The 20,006-nt window shown below is 66.3% G+C and overlaps 1 protein-coding gene across 1 annotated transcript in view; it reads left to right on the top strand.

Moving 5' to 3' along the window:
- The window catches only part of MINK1 (misshapen like kinase 1), a 57,042-nt gene that overhangs the window by 1,554 nt on the left and 35,482 nt on the right, over positions 1 to 20,006 (top strand). The window contains 1 exon segment of the mRNA XM_039499868.1: positions 16,029 to 16,094. Coding sequence (XP_039355802.1) covers positions 16,029 to 16,094 — 66 coding nt within the window.

Raw genomic sequence — 20,006 nt, 5'->3', positions numbered from 1 at the left:
TAACCTGCTAGACCCCAAATCCAATTTTCAAATGTTTAATAACCGGCTCCGTCTTGGCGTCTTAACCTCTGCAGTGCCGGGCTGGTGGTAAACCGCCCTCAACCAACCCCCCACGCTGCCAGCGCCCGCGTGGGGGAACAGTGACTCCGTTAGCGCTAACGAGGAGGCGTTCTTTAGGCCATCGCCACAAAGCCTTGGCAGTGCAAAGCGGCGGCTCTGCTTGGGATTGAGGCGAGCTGGTGAATAGTGATTAGCCCGTCGTGCCAGGGGTTTCATGCAGTGGTGCAGAGCAGAGCTGCGTCAGCGGAGCATTCCTTCCCTCGACCTTGCTAACACCTCTTAGGGAAGGGGGTTACATACGCCGACGGGAGAACCGGGGGCGCTGCACTACAGAGATGCCACCTGCCCAGAGCAGCCTCATGCTCCAGCCCTGGCGGGGTAGGTAGTGTAGCCCTGAGCTCGATATAGTTATACCAGCGTAATCACCTATAATAACGACGGCTAAGGCTTTTCATCCGTCAATCATTACCCCCATTTTACAGATGGGGAAACCGAGGCAGAGAGTGGGTATGCGGCTTATCAAAGGTCACCTAACAGATCAGTGTCAGAGCTGGGAATAGACGGTCTCCCAGTGCTCTATCCAAGGCAACGCTGCTTTTCTACCAGTATAATTCGATCTGGTGCCTGTATAAAATCAGTGGCTGGCCCGAAGTCCCTGGCAAAGCCTTTTCTTTTTTTTTGTACAGGAATCATAGTTTATAATTGCGTTTAATATGCACAAACCCGAGATGTCTGCTGCAGGTTGGCCTGCGCTGTGAATTCTCGCCTCCATCAGCAGAACAGCTCCGGGAGCCAAGCTCCGGAGTGCTGTGGAATGTGATTACATCTCTTTTCAAACCACCCTCTATCTCCCAGACAAACGAGGCAGGTTTCGTAACACTGGCTCTGTGCAGATGTCATTACTGGTGGGTGGGTGGAAGTTGTTCCCAGCTTGCTTCAGTCTCTCTGTCCTTCCCAAAGGATCCCCAACGCCTCCCTGCGTTATTTATTCAGATGGTTGTAGTCATGGACTCCACTGATCACACTGTGTCTCCGTGGGGAGAAAATACCTGGTACCAAGGCGCTCTTTAATCTATCCGGAAGGCAGTGGCTGGCAGGCAAAGCTAGACACGTTCACGCTAGAAATAAGGCCCAGGTTTTGTACAATGTGGGTGACTAACCATTGGCCCAAACTGCCAACGGCAGGGGTAGATTCTCCATCTCTTGATGGCTTCCGATCCAGCCCGCGTGCCTTTCTGGATGGGCTGTTACACAAGCGTGGCTTGTGCCATCCAGGAGTCAGACTAGCAAGCTGATGGTTCCTCCCGGCCTGTGACGGGTGCTAGGTGCTGCACAAGCAGCGAACAAAAAGACACGCCGTGCTCCAGACAGCCTTCGAGCGAGGCGACGTGGAATGAAAATGGAAGTCAGCGCATTGAAAACTGGCCAAAGGAAATACGCTGTGGACTGCATTTTAAAAGCATGCGGAGTTCAGTGCCACAAGAGGCCAAGAGTTTAGTGGGATTTAAACAAATGACCAGACGTTTTTCAGAAGGATTAGAAAGAAAAGCAAGAGTTAGACTCTCGTTCGACTCATCCTCTGTGTAGCAGGCAGGTTATCCCATGGCTGCAGGGTTTCTTGTAACAGCTGTTGGAGACGAGGCTGGCTGAGCCGACCCTGGTTCTGGCGATTCTTATGCGGAGCCAGCAGGGTGGAATGCAACAATTGCAGTGTTTTAGGGCAGGAAGTGACGAATTTCTTATCTGATTGGAAGTGCAGGGGCTGGGCATGGTGCGTTTCTGGAGCAAAGCCCTGGTATGCCTCAGCCTTTGCTAAACGGCAACCGAAGCACAGGATCTGCTCGTCCCATCTGCTTTGCCCAGATTCATAGAGGAAAACCAGAAGAGACTGTTAGATAATCTAGTACGTTACAGGCACAGGAATTTCACCCAGATCCCCCTGTATTGAGCTAAAGCGTCTTCCAGAGAGGTGGGAAGGTGGCAAGAGAAGGAAAATCCACCCCTGCCCTGGGGGCCTTGTTTCAATGGTTAATCACTCACACGCTGTGGGAAGCGCATGCCTTATTTCTAATGGGAATTTGCATGGCTTTCGCCTCCAGCTGTTTACTCCCCATGTAGGTAGGTACTGACCGTGATTAGTGTCTTTGGTAAGCTGAATACTTCGAGCTGCTTTGGGAGCTGTGGTTGCCAGTTCGGGAATCCTCCTCGGAGCTCTTCTCCGAACCCTGGCCTGTGTGTCGCGTGCGGATGCGAGCACTGGACGGTATCACTGCCACGCGCTGGGAGCGCATGGCTGACGGCTCAGGGTTTCCCAAAAGGCCACGTTCACGCCCTACCAGCGGGGACGGGGTCTTCATTTCGCTCCTTGGGTTCTGCCTTACTGGTCTGAGCAGTGACTGGCGGGAGGGATAGCTCCGTGGCTTGAGCATTGGCCTGCTAAACCCAGGGTTGGGAGTTCAGTCCTTGAGGGGGCTGCTTAGAGATCTGAGGCAACAATCAGTACTTGGTCCTGCTAGTGAAGGCAGGGGGCTGGACTCAATGACCTTTGCAGCTTTGGATTGGAGGGGTGGGTGTGGAGGTGTGGGGGGGGACAGACTGATACCCATGACCCAGTCCCAGCTGGGAGCCGTCTGGCTGCCCCAACTGGAATGACTGCCCCAGCCGCACCAGGAAGTCTTCCCACGGGTGTGTTCGGAGCCGGAGTGCAGACATGGGGCTGGGCCTTCTCTGAGTGGGACCAGAGTGTGGGGGAGGGACAGCTCCGTGGCTTGGGCATTGGCCTGCGAAACCCAGGGTTGGGAGTTCAATCCTTGAGGGGGCCACTTAGGGATCTGGGGCAAAAATCTGTCCGGGGGTTGGTCCTGCTTTGAGCAGGGGGTTGGACTAGATAGCTCCTGAGGTCCCTTCCACCCGTGATCATCATCATCATCATAAGATCTTCTATAATTCATGGAGGGACCATCAAGTCTGGCCTCCTGAAGGGATCCCCGTGTGAACGGAGCAGATCTCTTAGGAAAACTTCCCACCCCCTCCGCCCATGCGCCGACGGCCAGAAGCTGGCGCTGGCTGGGGCACTCAGCAATGCCTTCGTCTCGCGTTGGGGCGGGTTAGACCGTGCGCTGCTAGGCTGCCGAGCCCGCTGGTCAGCATTTGTGCTCCACGTAGACTGCGACCAAGCCACCCCGTCGCCCCTTTGAGCGAGCGCCTGCCGTCTCCCGTAAGGCAGGCTGTCCCGTCCGCCGTGGGGAAACTGAGGCCTGGAGAGATGCGGTGACTTGCCCACCTGTAACACGTCTGTTTCGCTTGTGAGCTTCTGGAGACGGGCTGTCTCTCTTTGCGGGCCCGTCCGGAGCCTGGCACGAGGGGGGCAGGCTTGGGGGGGCCTTGGTATGCCCGGCTCGCTCTGAAAGAACGGCCTCTGCGCGGAGGCCAGGACAGCGGGCGGGCGGCTTGAAGACTGGCCCCCGCCCCCGATGCAGCCGCATCGCCCCCGATGGGAGCGGCGGCCGAGTGTGACGCGAAGCCAAGGAGCAGACGCAGGGGGCCGGCCCGCAGCCGGTTGCTAGGTAGGACTTGTTGACTGCAGCGTGTGGCTTTGAATCGGAGGCTCTTTTCTTGTGCGTTCGACACCTTCGTGTTCTTGTTGCTTCTGTCCTTGAGCTGGCGTCACGTGGCTCCCGCTCGCGGCTGCTAGGAAGGAGGAGAGGGCGCTAATAAGGGCTTTTCATGGCTGATGCTGCAGCTGTTCCTGACGAGCGCCCCAGAAAACACGCCCGGCCCCCCTGCTGCTCCAGCGGCTCAGCGCTGCCAAAAATCCACTTCAGCAACAGCTTCTGTGTTCTCCTTGTCCTGGCCGAGACTGGGGGGGGCCCTGGCTGCCTGCCGCCTCCCCCCTCCCCAACTGAGATGGGGGGGGAGCGCTGCCGGCCGCCTCCCTCCTCCCCGACCGAGACGGGGGGGGGGCCTGGCTGCCTGCTGCCTCCCCCCTCCCCGACTGAGATTGGGGGAGCGCTGCCGGCCGCCTCCCCCCTCCACGGCCGAGACTGGGGGGGCCCTGGCTGCCTGCTGCCTCCCCCCTCCACGACTGAGATAGGGGGAGCGCTGCCCGCTGCCTTCCCCCTCCCCGAGAGAGGGGGGGGAGCGCCCACACCTCCCCTCCCCGACGACTGAGAGGGGCCCTGGCTGCCCGCTGCCTTCCCCCTCCACGGCCGAGACTGGGGGGGCCTGGCTGTGCTGAGCACTACCCGGAGACCCCCACCTCCACGACTGAGATAGGGGGAGCGCTGCCCGCTGCCTCCCCCCTCCCCGACTGAGACTGGGGGGGCCTGGCTGTGCTGAGCACTACCCGGAGACCCTCACCTCCCCAACTGAGATGGGCGCCTCCTCTTCCCGACCGAGACTGGGGGCCCTGGCTGCCTGCTGCCTCCCCCCTCCCCGACTGAGATTGGGGGCGCTGCCGGCCGCCTCCACGGACTGGGGGGGGGGGCTGTGCTGCTGCTACCGGAGACCCCCACCTCGACTGAGAGAGGGGCCCTGGCTGCCTGCCTCCCCCTCCACGACTGAGACTGGGGCCCTGGCTGCCTGCTGCCTCCCCCCCCGACTGAGACTGGGGGGGCCCTGGCTGCCTGCTGCCTCCCCCCTCCCCGACTGAGACTGGGGGGGCCCTGGCTGCCTGCTGCCTCCCCCCTCCCCGACTGAGACTGGGGGGGCCCTGGCTGCCCGCTGCCTCCCCCCTCCCCGACTGAGACTGGGGGGGCCCTGGCTGCCCGCTGCCTCCCCCCTCCCCGACTGAGACTGGGGGGGCCCTGGCTGCCCGCTGCCTCCCCCCTCCCCGACTGAGACTGGGGGGGCCCTGGCTGCCCGCTGCCTCCCCCCTCCACGACCGAGACTGGGGGGGCCCTGGCTGTACACGCCTGGCACAGTGGGGTCCTGGGTTCTGATGGGGCACCTGGGGACTGCCGTAATACCCCTAATGTACAGCGCCTGGCACCGTGGGGTCCTGGGTTCTGATGGGGCACCTGGGGACTGCCGTAATACCCCTAACGTACAGCGCCTGGCACCGTGGGGTCCTGGGTTCTGATGAGGCAACTGGGGACTGCCATAATACCCCTAATGTACAGCGCCTGGCACAGTGGGGTGCTGTGGTAGGAGCGTGTTGGGGGTTGGCAGAGGGGCCGCAAGGGGGGACCCAGGGTTGCGGGGCGGGGGCGCGTCGGGGTTGGCGAGGGGACCCAGGGGTGCGGGCGCGCGCTGGGTTTGGCGGAGAGGCCGCAGGGGACCCAGGGTTGTGGGGCGGCGCGTCGGGTTGGCAGAGGGGCCGCAGGGGACCCAGGGTTGCGGGCGGGGCGCGGGCTTGGCAGGGGGCGCCCAGGGTTGTGAGCCGGGGGCGCGTCGGGGTTGGCGGGGGGGCCCCGGGGTGTGAGCCGGGGCGCGCTGGAGTTGCAGGGGCCCAGGGTTGAGCCGGCGCGTCGGGCTTGGCAGGGGGGGCCCAGGGGTGTGAGCCGGGCGGCGCGCGGTTGGCGGAGGGGCGCAGGGGGCCCAGGGTTGTGAGCCGGGGGCGCGTCGGGGTTGGCAGGGGGGGCCCAGGGTTGTGAGCCGGGGGCGCGTCGGGGTTGGCAGGGGGCGCCCAGGGTTGTGAGCCGGGGGCGCGGCGGGGTTGGCAGGGGGGGCGCAGGAGGTATCGCGAGTTCCAGCCGGCCGCCCTGCCTCTCTGGCGCGAACGGGGTGCGGTGCTTCTCGGCTCTCTGCCTGGGCTGGGCGTGTCCCAACCCGCCCCGAGTCAGCGGCTCAGCAAACGTCTCCCTTTTCGGAGCTGCCCAGCGCTGGATTCGGCGCGTGGGCCCAGGGGCACGTGCTGCAGCGTGTCGTGCCGTGGGGGCTGCTCCGTGCCCCCCGGATCCCGGCCAGTGAAAGGCTCCGTGCAGAACGGTGGCTGCTGCGCTGAGCTGGGGCCCTGGACAGGTCCCTGCCTCAGGGGAGGGCCCCAGCTGGTGGCCCCCACAGCGCCAGGCACCACGCAGTCAGAGTACAGCAGTGCCCGCCCTGCAGGCAGACGTCTTAGCCCCATTGTACAGACAGGGGAACTGAGGCCCGGAGACGCAGGGACTCCCCCGGGATTTTCCCTAGATTCAGGCCAGCAGGGCCCGTTGTGATCACAGGCCAGAGGGCTGCCCCCCGATCGCGCAGGCAGTCTGGAGCAGAGCTGGTGTCCGCGATGGATTTCAGGCTGGTTTCGGGGGGCCCAGACCTCCCTCTGTGGTGTGGGGTCTGACGGAGCCCATCTTCCGGCACAACCCTTCATGTCCCTTCCCCCCCCCCCGCCACCTGCTGCGAAATGGGCAGCGGAGCTGTGATTCGGTGCTGGCTCTCTCCCTGCTCTGCAGTGGCTGTGGTACAGAGCAGCGCCGGGGGGCTGGCTGAACAGAGGAACGGCCCTATGGGTCAGAGCAAAGGCCCATCCAGCCCAGGGTCCTGTCTGCCGACGGCAGCCAGTGCCAGGCGCCCCCGAGGGAACGAACAGAACAGGGAATCCCCAGGTGACCCAGCCCCTGTCGCCCATTGCCAGGTGCTGGCAAACAGAGGCTACGGACCCCGTCCCTGCCCAGCCTGGCTAACAGCCATCGACGGATCCGTCCTCCGGGATCTTCTCTAGTTCTTCTTTGACGCTGGAAACCTTAGTCATCAATCTGGAGCTCAGCAAAAAGCCGGATCGGGGCCTTTCCGACGCCCTGCTGTCACGGAGGATGGGGGAGTCCAGGCCCGGCACACCCCCCCCCTGCGATTCCCCGGGACTCTCAGCCAGCCGGTAACACAGAAGGTTTATTAGCCGACAGGAACCCGGTCCCAAGCGGGGCTTGTCAGTACAACCAGGCCCCCTCAGCCAGGTTCCTCTGGGGCCACGTGGCGGGTGCCTCAGTTTCCCCCATCTGTCCAGTGAGGACAATGCTCCCCGGTGTGAAGCGCTGTGAGATCTGTGGATGGAAAGCGCGCGGTAGCGTCAGTCTTTGGGCTGGGGGGGGGATCACTCTGCATGGGGACTCAGGGCAGCGGGGAATCGTTTGGCCTGTTAACCTTGGCTCAGAGGACCCAAGGCCGCTGGATATTCCCCCTGTGCGTGATCCCGGGTTGAAAGAAGTTGCTGGAGGAGGCTGGATTCGTGGTGAAGGCTGGGACTCGGGGCGCCTGGCAGCGGACTGGGTCAGGCCCCTGGACTGGAACATCGTTAAGGCTGGAAAACAGGGTTTTGAATATTTTGGTTGGAAAGTTGCATCCGGGGTGTGCTGAAGTTACGGTTTGGGGCGGTCAGCTCAGGCCCTGCAGAAACGGGGGTTGCGACCCGCCGCACCTGGAGGCAGCTTCCGCCCAGCACGACACGGCTCACGGGAACTTGTGGGGTGCATGAAAAGCTACTCGGGGACATTTTGGCCCTCGATTTTCATACGGCCTCAAAGATCATTGTGGGGAGGGGCTGTTTGTACAGGGCCTGGCATGGGGGGGACCCCGACCTCGGTCTGTGTGGCTCCAGCACAGCGGGGCGCCCTGATCGCGGTGCTGTGCGGCAGCTTCGGATCTAGGCTGGGACCTCCAGGGTGCTACCGTGATAGATAACTCCCAGAGCCGGGGAGAGAACACAGGAGTCCTGGCTCCCAGCCCGCCGGGCAGAACCCAGGAGTCCTGGCTCCCAGCCCCCCCTGCTCTAACCCACCAGCACTCCTCCAGAGCCGGGGAGAGAACCCAGGAGTCCTGGCTGCCAGCCCCCCCTGCTCTAACCCACCAGCCCACTCCCCTCCCAGAGCCGGGGAGAGAACCCAGGAGTCCTGGCTCCCAGCCCCCCCCGCTCTAACCCACCAGCCCCCACTTCCCTCCCAGAGCCGGGGAGAGAACCCAGGAGTCCTGGCTCCCAGCCCCCCGAGCGGCCCCTTCCTCGAATCCTAGGCTCCGGCTGCTGTCTGACTGCCGTGGTGCCAGCTGGCAGGGGGTAGGGCTGACTGGGTCTGTCTGAACCTGCCTGCGCCGCAGACTCCGGGCCAGGCCTGAGCCGACGGGAGGTGCGTTGTCTGGGGAGACCGCCGGGGGGCAGGGAAGGGGTTGTGTTGTTCCAGGATGGGCCGTTCCCCGGGGTCTCTGCCCTGCATGGTGCCAGCAGCCTGTGGAGCCGGGGCTGGGTGATGGCTCTGCGAAGGGAGACGCCTGGGTCCCCCTAACAGGCCAGCCAGGGCTTGCTGCGTCCCTGCAGTAGGGCTGTGGGGGGCTGCGTTCCCCCCGCCACCCCCTTGGTTGTGTTCACACTCCCACCCCCGGGGGGCCCCGCTAGCTGGAGAAATGGCTGCTGGCCGCCCACTACCGCTCTGGTGGCAATGAGTTCCGCAGGCTAATTCGGGGGCTCGCGGGGCCCAGTGGATGGGGCACTAGCTGAGGAGGTGCCAGAGCCAAGCTCAATTTCCTGCTCTGCCACAGACTTCCTGTGCGACCCTGGGCCAGTCGCTCAGCTGCGCCGTGCCTCAGTCTCCCCATGTGTACCGTGGGGCTCCCTGCCATGCCAGCTATGATGCCAAATACACTGAAGAGTGAGAGTCTGTGGTGGGAACCACAGATCAATTACGTGGGTCAAATCATTCCCCCCCCAACCCCGAAACAGGCGCCACGTCCTTTCACCACCTCATCCTGGGGACTTCCGCAGTGTCACGGACTCTCAGATCGGGCCCCGTGGGGGGGTGCCCCTTTCAGTGCGACAGCCCCTCTCGGGGGGCCACTCGTTCCCAGGGTCAGGCCCCTCCACCTCCTGGAGCCTCAGCACGTCTGGCTCTGCCGTGGGCCCCCCCCGGGAGTCCCCTCGCGCTGGGCCCCCCCGGGGCCTCCACCCCCCTGTTCCCTAGCCCGGAGCGACTCTCCCCCAGCGTGACACAGGAGGGTTTATCGAGCGTTGACCCCAGCACAGGAAACTCTCCGGGGCTCAGGCCTGGCCTCCCCCAGCCCAGCACATCCCAGTCCCCCTGCAGCCAGGGGGGCTCTGCCTGCTCCCCCCCTCCAGCCCCGAGCCCCCCTGCTTCCCAGCTGGGCCTCCGATACCCCCGGCCCCAAGCCCCCCCGTCCATTGGCTTCTCTCCAGGGAAACGGTTGGAAACGGTGGCCTGGGCCTCATTGCCTCTCGGCCTCCTCTGGCCCCAGCCCAGTGCTCTCCAGTACATTGGCCCCGAACTGGCCGCACAGGACTCTGGGCTCTGGGGCTGGGGGGTCGGGGGGGTCCCATCGGTCCAGGGCATCCCTCCAGGTCCCCGTCCTCGTCCCCCTCTCTGTCTCCCCCCCTCTCCCCTCCCCCCCTCCCCCCAATAACACCCGGGGCGGGACACTCCAGCCCAAACCGTGCTGCACAGGAAAGAAGGAAAACAGGAAAGAGAAACCTCCCATCAACCACGGCACTTGCACACGGGTTTCTGGGCAAAGGCTGGCTGGAAAGGTTCTCCGTCCTCCTGTCGGCCAGGCTCGACAAACCAAACCTTTGTGTGGGTGGGTGTGGCTTGTTCGCTTGTTCACACCCCGGCTTGCTGGGTGCAGGCAGCGAGAGAGCGTGCGTGCTCGCGGGCGCCGCGCGGGGCCAGGAGGTGAACTCAGCCCAGTGCTCGTCCCTCGTCACCACCTGCCTGTCTCGGGCTCAGCGTCGGCCCCAGGCTGTGTCGCGCTGCCTGGGGTGCAGGTGGGGTGTCACTGAGGGGAGCAGGGCACTGAGCTGGGGACCCCCCCACCCGCTGCAGGAGAGGCTCCCCGTGCTCAGCCCCCCTCATGGCAGCTGGGAGCGCTGTCGCCAGCGGGCTGGAGCCAGCCCCAGGGCCCCCTTTGGAGGCTGGCACAGCCGGCGTGGTGCTGGGGCAGGTGCCTGGGAGGGGGGCAAGGCCACTGGGGCTGGGATCCAGCCTGCGCCAGGCGCTGCATCTCCCAGGGCCTTGCTGAACGCAGCGGGGGCCAGGGGCCTTTCTCCGGCTCCTAGACGGGAAGCGCTGGGCAGCCACGGAGCTCGGGTGCCGTGTGTGAGCTCAGGGGCTGGGTGTCTGTGCGATGCCCGGCATGGGCCCACCCCTATCTTAGTGGGTTAGAGCAGGGGGGCTGGGAGCCGGGACTCCTGGGTTCTCTCCCCGGCTCTGGGAGGGGAGTGAGAGCTGGTGGGTTAGAGCAGGGGGGCTGGGAGCCAGGACTCCTGGGTTCTCTCCCTGGCTCTGGGCGGGCAGGGGGGGCTGGTGGGTTGGAGCAGGGGGGCCTGGGAGCCAGGACTCCTGGGTTCTCTCCCTGGCTCTGGGAGGAGTGGGGGCTGGTGGGTTAGAGCAGGGGGCGGGGAGCCAGGACTCCTGGGTTCTCTCCCCGGCTCTGGGAGGGGTGTGGGGGCTGGTGGGTTGTAGCAGGGGAGCTGGGAGCCAGGACTCCTGGGTTCTCTCCCGGCTCTGGGAGGAGTGGGGCTGGTGGGTTGGAGCAGGGGCTGGGAGCCAGGACTCCTGGGTTCTCTCCCGGCTCTGGGAGGGCAGTGGGGCTGGGGGCTGGGAGCCAGGACTCCTGGGTTCTCTCCCAGCTCTGGGAGGAGTGGGGCTGGTGGGTTGGAGCAGGGGCTGGGAGCCAGACTGGTTCTCTCTCTCCGGCTCTGGGAGGGCAGTGGGGCTGGTGGGTTAGAGCAGGGGGGGCTGGGAGCCAGGACTCCTGGGTTCTCTCCCCAGCTCTGGCAGCAGGTGGGTTGTGGGGGTGGGGGTCCGTGCACTTGGATCCCTTCCCTTGCCCGCTCTCCTCTCTACTGAGATGGGAACGCGGGCGGGGCGGGGCGGGACGCTGGCAGGGCTCCGCACCGAGTACAAAGTCCTGTTGACTCTGGAGGTGTGACCTGGGCTGCCCTGCCAGGAGGTGGCGGGGTGGGGAGGCGGCTTTTGCTGGGCCCGGCAGTGCAGGGGCAGGACCCGAGATCCCCCAGCTCCAATCCCCTTCTCCAAGATAAACGCCGGTTCCTTGGCTTCCCCGCGCCGCCTCCCCCGCTGCCGGCTCGGCCCTGCGCCGCCTCCCCGCCACCCGGCTCGGCCCCGCGCCGCCTCCCCCGCCGCCCGGCTCGGCCCGCGCCTCCCGCCCCGCCGCCCGGCTCGGCCCCGCGCTGCCTCCCCCCCCCGCCGCCCGGCTCGGCCCCGCACTGCCTCCCACGCTCCCTGTCAGAGCCGCAGCCTCAGGCCGGGGTCCCTGCGGCGCCCAGCATGGCGCAGTTGAAATGGGGGCCCGTTGGGCCGGGCACCGGACAGGTTCCTGCCTCAGATGTAGGGACCCTGCTGTGCCGGGTGCAGCCCAGCCCAGCCCCCCTGGCCTATATCGGGGCCCGTCGCACCGGACAGGGCTCGAGGCCCCCGGGCGCGGCCCAGACGGGCTGCGGGGCCGTCCCTGTCCCAAGCTGGGACGGGCCCGAGGTCTCCCTGCCCGCTAGGCCGTGCTGTGTGCACACCTCAGCCCGCCAGGACCCTCGGGATTCTCCAGGTGCCGGGCAGAGGCTCCCCCCTGGCGCCTGGGTGCCTTCCCCACAGGGTAATCTGGGTCGCTTGGCTCTGCTGGGCCTGGCGTACGCTGAGCAGCCAGCAGGGACCCTGGCGTCCGGGCCAGAGAGGGAGCACAACGCCCTGTTCGCTGGCCTCTGTCCCGGGCCCCTTGTGACTGATCCCGGCCTGGCTTCTCTGCTCGTCCCTTTGTGTGCCAGGGCTCGGGCTCAGCTGCTCAGAGAGCTCTGTTGTGCTCCACTCTCGGGGGGGGGGGGCGTTGTTTGGGTGGCGTAAGGGCCAGGAGGGAGCGACAGCGAATGCCAGGCCCTGAGAGCGCTGCGCCATCTCCAACCGACTGAGCCGTTCCGGGGCAGGGCGGGGCTGGGAGCCAGGACTCCTGGGTTCTCGCCCCGGCTCTGGGAGGGGAGTGGGGGCTGGTGGGTTAGAGCAGGGGGGGCTGGGAGCCAGGACTCCTGGGTTCTCTCCCCGGCTCTGGGAGGGGAGTGGGGGCTGGTGGGTCAGAGCAGGGGGGCTGGGAGCCAGGACTCCTGGGTTCTCCCCCCCGGCGCTGGGAGGGGAGTGGGGGCCGGTGGGTTAGAGCATGGGGGGCTGGGAGCCAGGACTCCTGGGTTCTCTCCCTGGCCCTGGGAAGGGAGTGGGGGCTGGTGGGTCAGAGCAGTGAAAGGTTGGCACAAAGGTCCCATTGTGCCAGGCACTGCACAGACCCCTAGGCTGAGATTGGGGGGGGGGGCGCTGCGGTGCTAAGTGCGGCGTGGACCCCTCCAGCGTGCAGGGGGCTGCATGGACACACCCAGAGGTTCACAGAGCCGACAGCCAGGATGCCCCGTGCTGATCGGCTCCCCTGACCTGCGGGCAATGCCCGCGAATTCCCCTGGGGATCCTCACACCGTCCCAGCCCCCGAGGGGGGGGTTGTTGTGCGCCCCGGCCTGGCGCACCACCCAGAGTGAACTGCCGAGCGCTCATGGACGCTCCTGCAATGTGACATTGTGAGGGCTGCTCCCTGCCCTGCTGAATATGTGAAACCTTCAGCCGCCTTCCTGTGCCCTTGTGAGAAATTAGTTTAATGAGAATCTTGAGTAAATCAATTAAGAGGAGGAAAGCGCGTCGCACAGCAGGAGCCCTGCCTTCGCCGAGTCGTTCCTTGTACCCGGCGGCGGTTCCTCCGCCGAGACACCCGTCTAATGTATGGGGCCGCTAGAGCGTCTGGGGAGCCCAGAACAGAGGGTCTCCCCCCGTCCCCCTGTGCTGAGCCCCCTCGGTAAAGCACCTGCCAGGAGACATGGCGCCACCGCTGCCCTGGGGAGGAGGGTCTCATGGCTCATCCCCCCCGTCTGTGAAAAAGGGGGGCCTGGTTTTCCCCCCTGCCAGATCAAAGAGCCCGTCAGCCCCTGGGGGTTTCTCCCCGTGGAGGGGCTGAGCTGCGATGCTGCCGACAAGCCACCACGTGAGCTTTTGGTTAAGGACTCGAGCTGTTTCAGCTTCATTCTCACCGCACGGCAGCTTCTCCGGCCCTGCACCACGGCCGTGGCGCCTCTCTGACCCCCCCGCCCCCGAGCTGGGGTGATCTTTGCGGGCTGGCTTGCGTTAACTTGACCGATAGCGTCTGGGCGTCACGTCAGTTGCTCGGTGCCGGGGCTCAGAGGAGCCCGCGGGTGCCTCGCAGCCGGAGGGCCGTGGGGAAGGACCGGCCGGCTCGTATGGCCTCGCTCTCCGGCTCTGACGCAGCCGCAAAGTGCTTGTGGGAGCCGATAACCCCGGCAGTGCCCGTGGAAGGGCTCGGGGCACAGGGCGCGTTCTCCGACCAGCCTCCCGAGCTGCGACCGCAGAGCGGCGTGGAGGTGAAACCCTCCTCCCCCAAAGTCTAAGAGGAGAGCCAGCGTGCCAGGCCCTGGGGAGGCCGGGCGGGGGGCTAACCGTGGGCGGGGTCGGAGGCAGTGTGGCAAAGGAGCATGTGAGGAGGCGGCTGTGGGGAGCTGTGGGGGAAGGCGCCATGGGGCTCACAACAGAGCCAGTGGGCAATGGAGGCCGGAGGCTCTGCTCGGAGCTGGGGGGCGGCAGCGCCAGAGAGGATCGGGTGGGTTCAGTGCACCATCAGACACTATGGGGGCCCTGCTCTCTGCCCGGAGGGGTCTGCACGGCGCCGGACGCTGCGGGGGCCTGATCTCCGCCAGGGAGGGGTCTGCACGGTGCCAGACGCTGCGGGGGCCTGATCTCCGCCAGGGAGGGGTCTCCTCCAGGGAGGGGTCTGCGCGGCGCCGGACGCTGCAGGGGCCTGATCTCCGTCTTGGAGGGGCCTCCTCCAGGAGGGTCTCCGCCAGGGAGGGGTCTGCACGGCGCCGACGCTGCGGGGCCTGATCTCCGTCTTGGAGGGGCCTCCTCCAGGAGGGTCTGCGGCGCCGGACGCTGCAGGGGCCTGATCTCCTTCTTGGCGGGGTCTCCGCCAGGGAGGGGTCTGCACGGCGCCGGACGCTGCGGGGGCCTGATCTCCATCTTGGAGGGGTCTCCGCCAGGGAGGGGTCTGCACGGCGCCGGACGCTGCGGGGGCCTGATCTCCGCCAGGGAGGGGTCTCCTCCAGGGAGGGGTCTGCGCGGCGCCGGATGCTGCGGGGGCCTGATCTCCGTCTTGGAGGGGCCTCCTCCAGGGAGGGGTCTCCGCCAGGGAGGGGTCTGCGCGGCGCCGGACGCTGCGGGGGCCTGATCTCCGTCTTGGAGGGGTCTCCTCCAGGGAGGGGTCTGCGCGGCGCCGGACGCTGCGGGGGCCTGATCTCCGTCTTGGAGGGGTCTCCGCCAGGGAGGGGTCTGCGCGGCGCCGGACGCTGCGGGGGCCTGATCTCCGTCCAGGAGGGGTCTCCGCCAGGGAGGGGTCTGCGCGGCGCCGGACGCTGCGGGGGCCTGATCTCCGTCTTGGAGGGGTCTCCGCCAGGGAGGGGTCTGCGCGGTGCCGGACGCTGCGGGGGCCTGATCTCCGTCTTGGAGGGGTCTCCGCCAGGGAGGGGTCTGCGCGGTGCCGGACGCTGCGGGGGCCTGATCTCCGTCCAGGAGGGGTCTCCGCCAGGGAGGGGTCTGCGCGGCGCCGGACGCTGCGGGGGCCTGATCTCCGTCCAGGAGGGGTCTCCGCCAGGGAGGGGTCTGCGCGGCGCCGGACGCTGCGGGGCCCTGATCTCCGTCCAGGAGGGGTCTCCGCCAGGGAGGGGTCTGCGCGGCGCCGGACGCTGCGGGGGCCTGATCTCCGCCAGGGAGGGGTCTCCTCCAGGGAGGGGTCTGCGCGGTGCCGGACGCTGCGGGGGCCTGATCTCCGTCTTGGAGGGGCCTCCTCCAGGGAGGGGTCTGTGTGGTGCCGGACGCTGCGGGGGCCTGATCTCCGTCTTGGAGGGGTCTCCTCCAGGGAGGGGTCTGCGCGGTGCCGGACGCTGCGGGGGCCTGATCTCCGTCTTGGAGGGGTCTCCGCCAGGGAGGGGTCTGCGCGGCGCCGGACGCTGCGGGGGCCTGATCTCCGTCTTGGAGGGGTCTCCTCCAGGGAGGGGTCTGCGCGGCGCCGGACGCTGCGGGGGCCCTGATCTCCGTCTTGGAGGGGTCTCTGCCGGGGAGGGGTCGGGGGGGTGCCGGACGCGGCGTGGGCCTGATCTCCGTGTTGGGGGGGGCGCCTCCCGGGGGGGGTCTGCGCGGCGCCGGACGCTGCGGGGGCCTGATCTCCGTCTTGGAGGGGTCTCCAGGGAGGGGTCTGCGCGGCGCCGGACGCTGCGGGGGCCCTGATCTCGTCTTGGAGGGGTCTCTGCCAGGGAGGGGTCTGTGTGGTGCCGGACGCTGCGGGGCCCTGATCTCGTCTTGGAGGGGTCTCCTCCAGGGAGGGGTCTGCGCGGCGCCGGACGCTGCGGGGGCCTGATCTCCGTCTTGGAGGGGTCTCCAGGGAGGGGTCTGCGCGGCGCCGGACGCTGCGGGGCCCTGATCTCCGTCCAGGAGTGGTTTTCCCAGCGCTAGCGTGACGGGGTCTCCCATCTTGGTCTGGGCTCTGTAGATACTGCCTTGCTACGGGTTACAGCCACGTGGGAGGAGGGCAGAGAGAGGGGTGGGGCGTCAGGCCCCCCTGCTCAGCACTGTTAACCTGGCTGCCTGGGGCTGACCAGGAGCTGCTGCCCAGGCAAGGCTGTACGGATGCGGCTGCCTCTGGTCTGGAGCTCGTCCCTCCCCCTCCAATATAGGTTAGCACTTGGCACGTGCTGGGCGCCCAGGGGGCCACGTTGCATCAGGCCCCGGCCATGGTATTAATAGCTCTGCGGTGTGATACGCTGCAGAGCCCCTGCCCAGCACCACGTGGGATTGGAGGGTGGGCTGGTGTGTGGCGGGGGGTCTCCGGGGCAGGCCGGTGGGGGGGAGGGGCAGGACGTGGCAGGCTGGCACGCGGAGGGTCTGTTTGTGGCACGGTCCCCCCTGACATTGTCTCTCTGTCCCCCCAGGACCCTGCCGGCATATTCGAACTGGTGGAGGTGGTTGGGAACGGGACGTATGGACAGGTCTACAAGGTGAGTTTGCGGCCGGCCCACGCCATTCATCTGCCCCGTCCCCGGGCACCAGCCAGACCCACCCAACGGCAGGGGCAATCCTCTGCGGCACGGCCAGCGCACCGTGACCCTGAGCATCCGGAGACGGGACCCTGCCCTGCCCTACCACTCACCTGCTAGGGGACGGTCCCGCGTTCCCAGGCTGGGGGGAGTTTGAACGCGGGCCCCCCTTGGAGATGGAGAGGTCTTGGGTGTGTGATCGTTCATTGCCATGACAAACACCCCTCTGGCTGCTGGGGAAGGTGGGCAGGGAGGGGAGAGCTGCACAGCCGAGGTCGGGGCCCTCTGAAGCCTTACGCCTCCCCCACAACTGAGGCTGGGGGCTGCGCAGACCCCCGGGGAGAGACGGTCCCAGCCCCCAGCGCCGGCAGGCTATCAGTAGCTGAAGGATGGGAATTCTACACACACACACACAGCGGGGCGGTAAATCCCCCGAGGGGAGAGTCCTGGGCCCCCAGCCCAATCCCAGCACATGTTGTCTAGGACTCCAGGGCGTCCCATGTGCTCACCGTGTGCTCCTGTGGTGAGAACGGCGTGAGCTGTAGGGCGGTATTGCCTCAGAGCCCTGTCATTGTGCTAGGCGGGGTGTGTTATTTATTACGTGTATTACGGTAGTGTCAGGGGACCCCAGCTGTGGCCAGGCCCTGTGGCGCTGGGCGCTGCACATTACTAGGTGTATTACAGTAGTGTCAGGGTACCCCAGCCGTGGCCAGGGCCCCGTGGCGCTGGGTGCTGTACATTATTAGGTGTATTACAGTAGTGTCGGCATAGCTGTGGCCAGGGCCCTGTGGCGCTAGGTGCTGTACGTTATTAGGTGTATTACGGTAGTGTCAGGGGACCCCAGCCATGGCCAGGGCCCCATGGCGCTGGGTGCTGTACGTTATTAGGTGTATTACGGTAGTGTCGGCATAGCCGTGGCCAGGGCCCCATGGCGCTGGGTGCTGTACGTTATTAGGTGTATTACGGTAGTGTCGGCATAGCCGTGGCCAGGGCCCCGTGGCGCTGGGTGCTGTACGTTATTAGGTGTATTACGGTAGTGTCGGCATAGCCGTGGCCAGGGCCCCGTGGCGCTGGGTGCTGTACGTTATTAGGTGTATTACGGTAGTGTCGGCATAGCCGTGGCCAGGGCCCCGTGGCGCTGGGTGCTGTACGTTATTAGGTGTATTACGGTAGTGTCGGCGTAGCCGTGGCCAGGGCCCCGTGGCGCTGGGTGCTGTACGTTATTAGGTGTATTACGGTAGTGTTGGCGTAGCCGTGGCCAGGGCCCCATGGTGCTGGGTGCTGTACGTTATTAGGTGTATTACGGTAGTGTTGGCGTAGCCGTGGCCAGGGCCCCATGGCGCTGGGTGCTGTACGTTATTAGGTGTATTACGGTAGTGTCAGGGGACCCCAGCCGTGGCCAGGGCCCCGTCACAAACCCAGATGGGGAAACTGAGTCACGGCGCAACTAAATGACTCCCCCAGGGTCACACGGGAAGTCAGGCCGAGCAAGGACTCAAATCCAGTCTCCCCAGTTTGTCATCCTGCAATTGGGAAATGCTGCCCCGGTGCCTCGTGGGAGTTGTAGTTTGGGTGCCCCATGCCGGTAGTCCAACCACAGAGACTACATCTCCCATGAGGCCGAGCGATGGCTCGGCCAAAGAGCGCCCGCGGTGCATCCTGGGAGATGTAGTCCAGGCTGAGAGCCAGGCCCATGGAGGTGAACAAGGGGCGTGTGCTGCATCTGAACGATGCCTCCCCAAATGGAAATTTCCAACGGTTTCACCACAATTGTGAGACTTAGTGTGGGGGGGAGGCACCCCCGTTTTCCGACAGTCTCTGCCACGGGGCCTGGTACGAGGGAGACCGAGAGCCGCGTTGCCAACTCCCTTAAAGCCCCAGCTGCTGGAGTCATGGTATTGCTGGGGAATCCTGCCTCCTTCTTCCTTGCAATGGAATATATAACGGAGATGTATATACATCCTGAACATGGAAAGGTGGGAGTAGCTCCCAGCTCCCCTGCTGTAACCCCCTGCCCCCACTCCCCTCCCAGCGCCGGGGAGAGAACCCAGGAGTCCTGGCTCCCAGCCCCCCCTGCTCTACCCACCAGCCCCCACTCCCCTCCCAGAGCTGGGGAGAGAACCCAGGAGTCCTGGCTCCCAGCCCCCCCTGCTCTCACCACCAGCCCCACTCCCCTCCCAGCGCCAGGGAGAGAACCCAGGAGTCCTGGCTCCCAGCCCCTCTGCTGTAACCCCCTGCCCCCACTCCCCTCCCAGCGCCGGGGAGAGAACCCAGGAGTCCTGGCTCCCAGCCCCCCTGCTGTAACCCCCTGCCCCCACTCCCCTCCCAGAGCCGGGGAGAGAACCCAGGAGTCCTGGCTCCCAGCCCCCCCTGCTCTAACCACCAGCCCCCACTCCCCTCCCAGCGCCAGGGAGAGAACCCAGGAGTCCTGGCTCCCAGCCCCCCCTGCTCTAACCCACCAGCCCCACTCCCTCCCAGAGCTGGGAGAGAACCCAGGAGTCCTGGCTCCCAGCCCCTGCTCTGACCCACCAGCCCCACTCCTCCCAGCGCCAGGGAGAGAACCCAGGAGTCCTGGCTCCCAGCCCCTCTGTTGTAACCCCCTGCCCCCACTCCCCTCCCAGCGCCGGGGAGAGAACCCAGGAGTCCTGGCTTCCAGCCCCTCTGCTGTAACCCCCTGCCCCCACTCTCCTCCCAGCGCCGGGGAGAGAACCCAGGAGTCCTGGCTCCCAGCCCCCCTGCTCTAACCACCAGCCCCCACTCTCCTCCCAGAGCCGGGGAGAGAACCCAGGAGTCCTGGCTCCCAGCCCCCCTGCTGTCCCCCACCAGCCCCCACTCCCCTCCATCGCTGGGGAGAGAACCCAGGCGTCCTGGCTCCCCGCCTCCCCCCGCTCTGACCACTAGTCCTCACTGCCCTTCAGTGCAGAGTTTGTGGTGAGAAGGGTGCTGAGGCGTTATACCGCTGCCCTTCCCCCAAGAGGAGCCTGCCGGTCTAATTGCAGGCTGATGAGGTGAACCCCCGGGAAATCTCTCCAGCGTTGTAGGTCAGTTCCCATCCGCGCTGGTTCCCGGCAGAGGGGTCCTGCTGACAAGATGCGCTTCTGCCGTCGCTGCGGTTCCGGGTACAGGCCTGAAAGCGCCTCTGCCCCCCTTTCCTCGCGGCACCCCAGCCTCTCCGCACCCTCCAGCCGGCGTCCAGGCCTCTGCTTCCACCTGCTGACCTGCCCGGCGTGCGGTGTCTCTCCGATCCCCAGATCCTCTAGTCCGACCCCTGCGGGACACGGGCGGAGGGTTTCACGCCGCTCCCCCCGTGCTGAGCCGGTCCCTCGGGCCGGGTTGGGTCGCGTCTGGGCTGGCCGGCATGAGACGGGTACTGCAAGTAGCCGTCGTTGGGGGCCAGGGCACGAACTGAACCCAGCGTGTTGAGTGTGAGGTGTGGGTGTGCCCACGTGTCGCGGACTCACAGATCGGGCCCCGTGCAGCCGGGGGGGTGTGTGCCCCTTCAGCGCGACAGCCCTTCTCGGGGGGCCACTCTCTGCCGGGGTCAGGCCCCTCCACCTCCCAGAGCCACCCCTCTCTGAGCCTCAGCACGTCTGGCTGTGCCGTGGGCCCCCCCAGGGAGTCCCCTCGCTCTGGGCCCCCGGGGCCCCCACCCCCCTGTTCCCTAGCCCGGAGCGACTCTCCCCCAGCGTAACACAGGAGGGTTTATCGAGCGTTGACCCCAGCACAGGAAACTCTCAGGGCCTCAGGCCTGGCCTCCCCCAGCCCAGCACATCCCAGTCCCCCTGCAGCCAGGGGGGCTCTGCCTGCTCCCCCCCTCCAGCCCCGAGCCCCCCTGCTTCCCAGCTGGGCCTCCGATACCCCCGGCCCCCCTCT

This window comes from Mauremys reevesii, linkage group 14, assembly GCF_016161935.1.
Source record: "Mauremys reevesii isolate NIE-2019 linkage group 14, ASM1616193v1, whole genome shotgun sequence".
In the NCBI taxonomy this organism is placed as follows: domain Eukaryota; kingdom Metazoa; phylum Chordata; order Testudines; family Geoemydidae; genus Mauremys; species Mauremys reevesii.
Note: the sequence above shows the minus strand (reverse complement) of the source record. Positions and strands in the feature narration are given on the sequence as shown.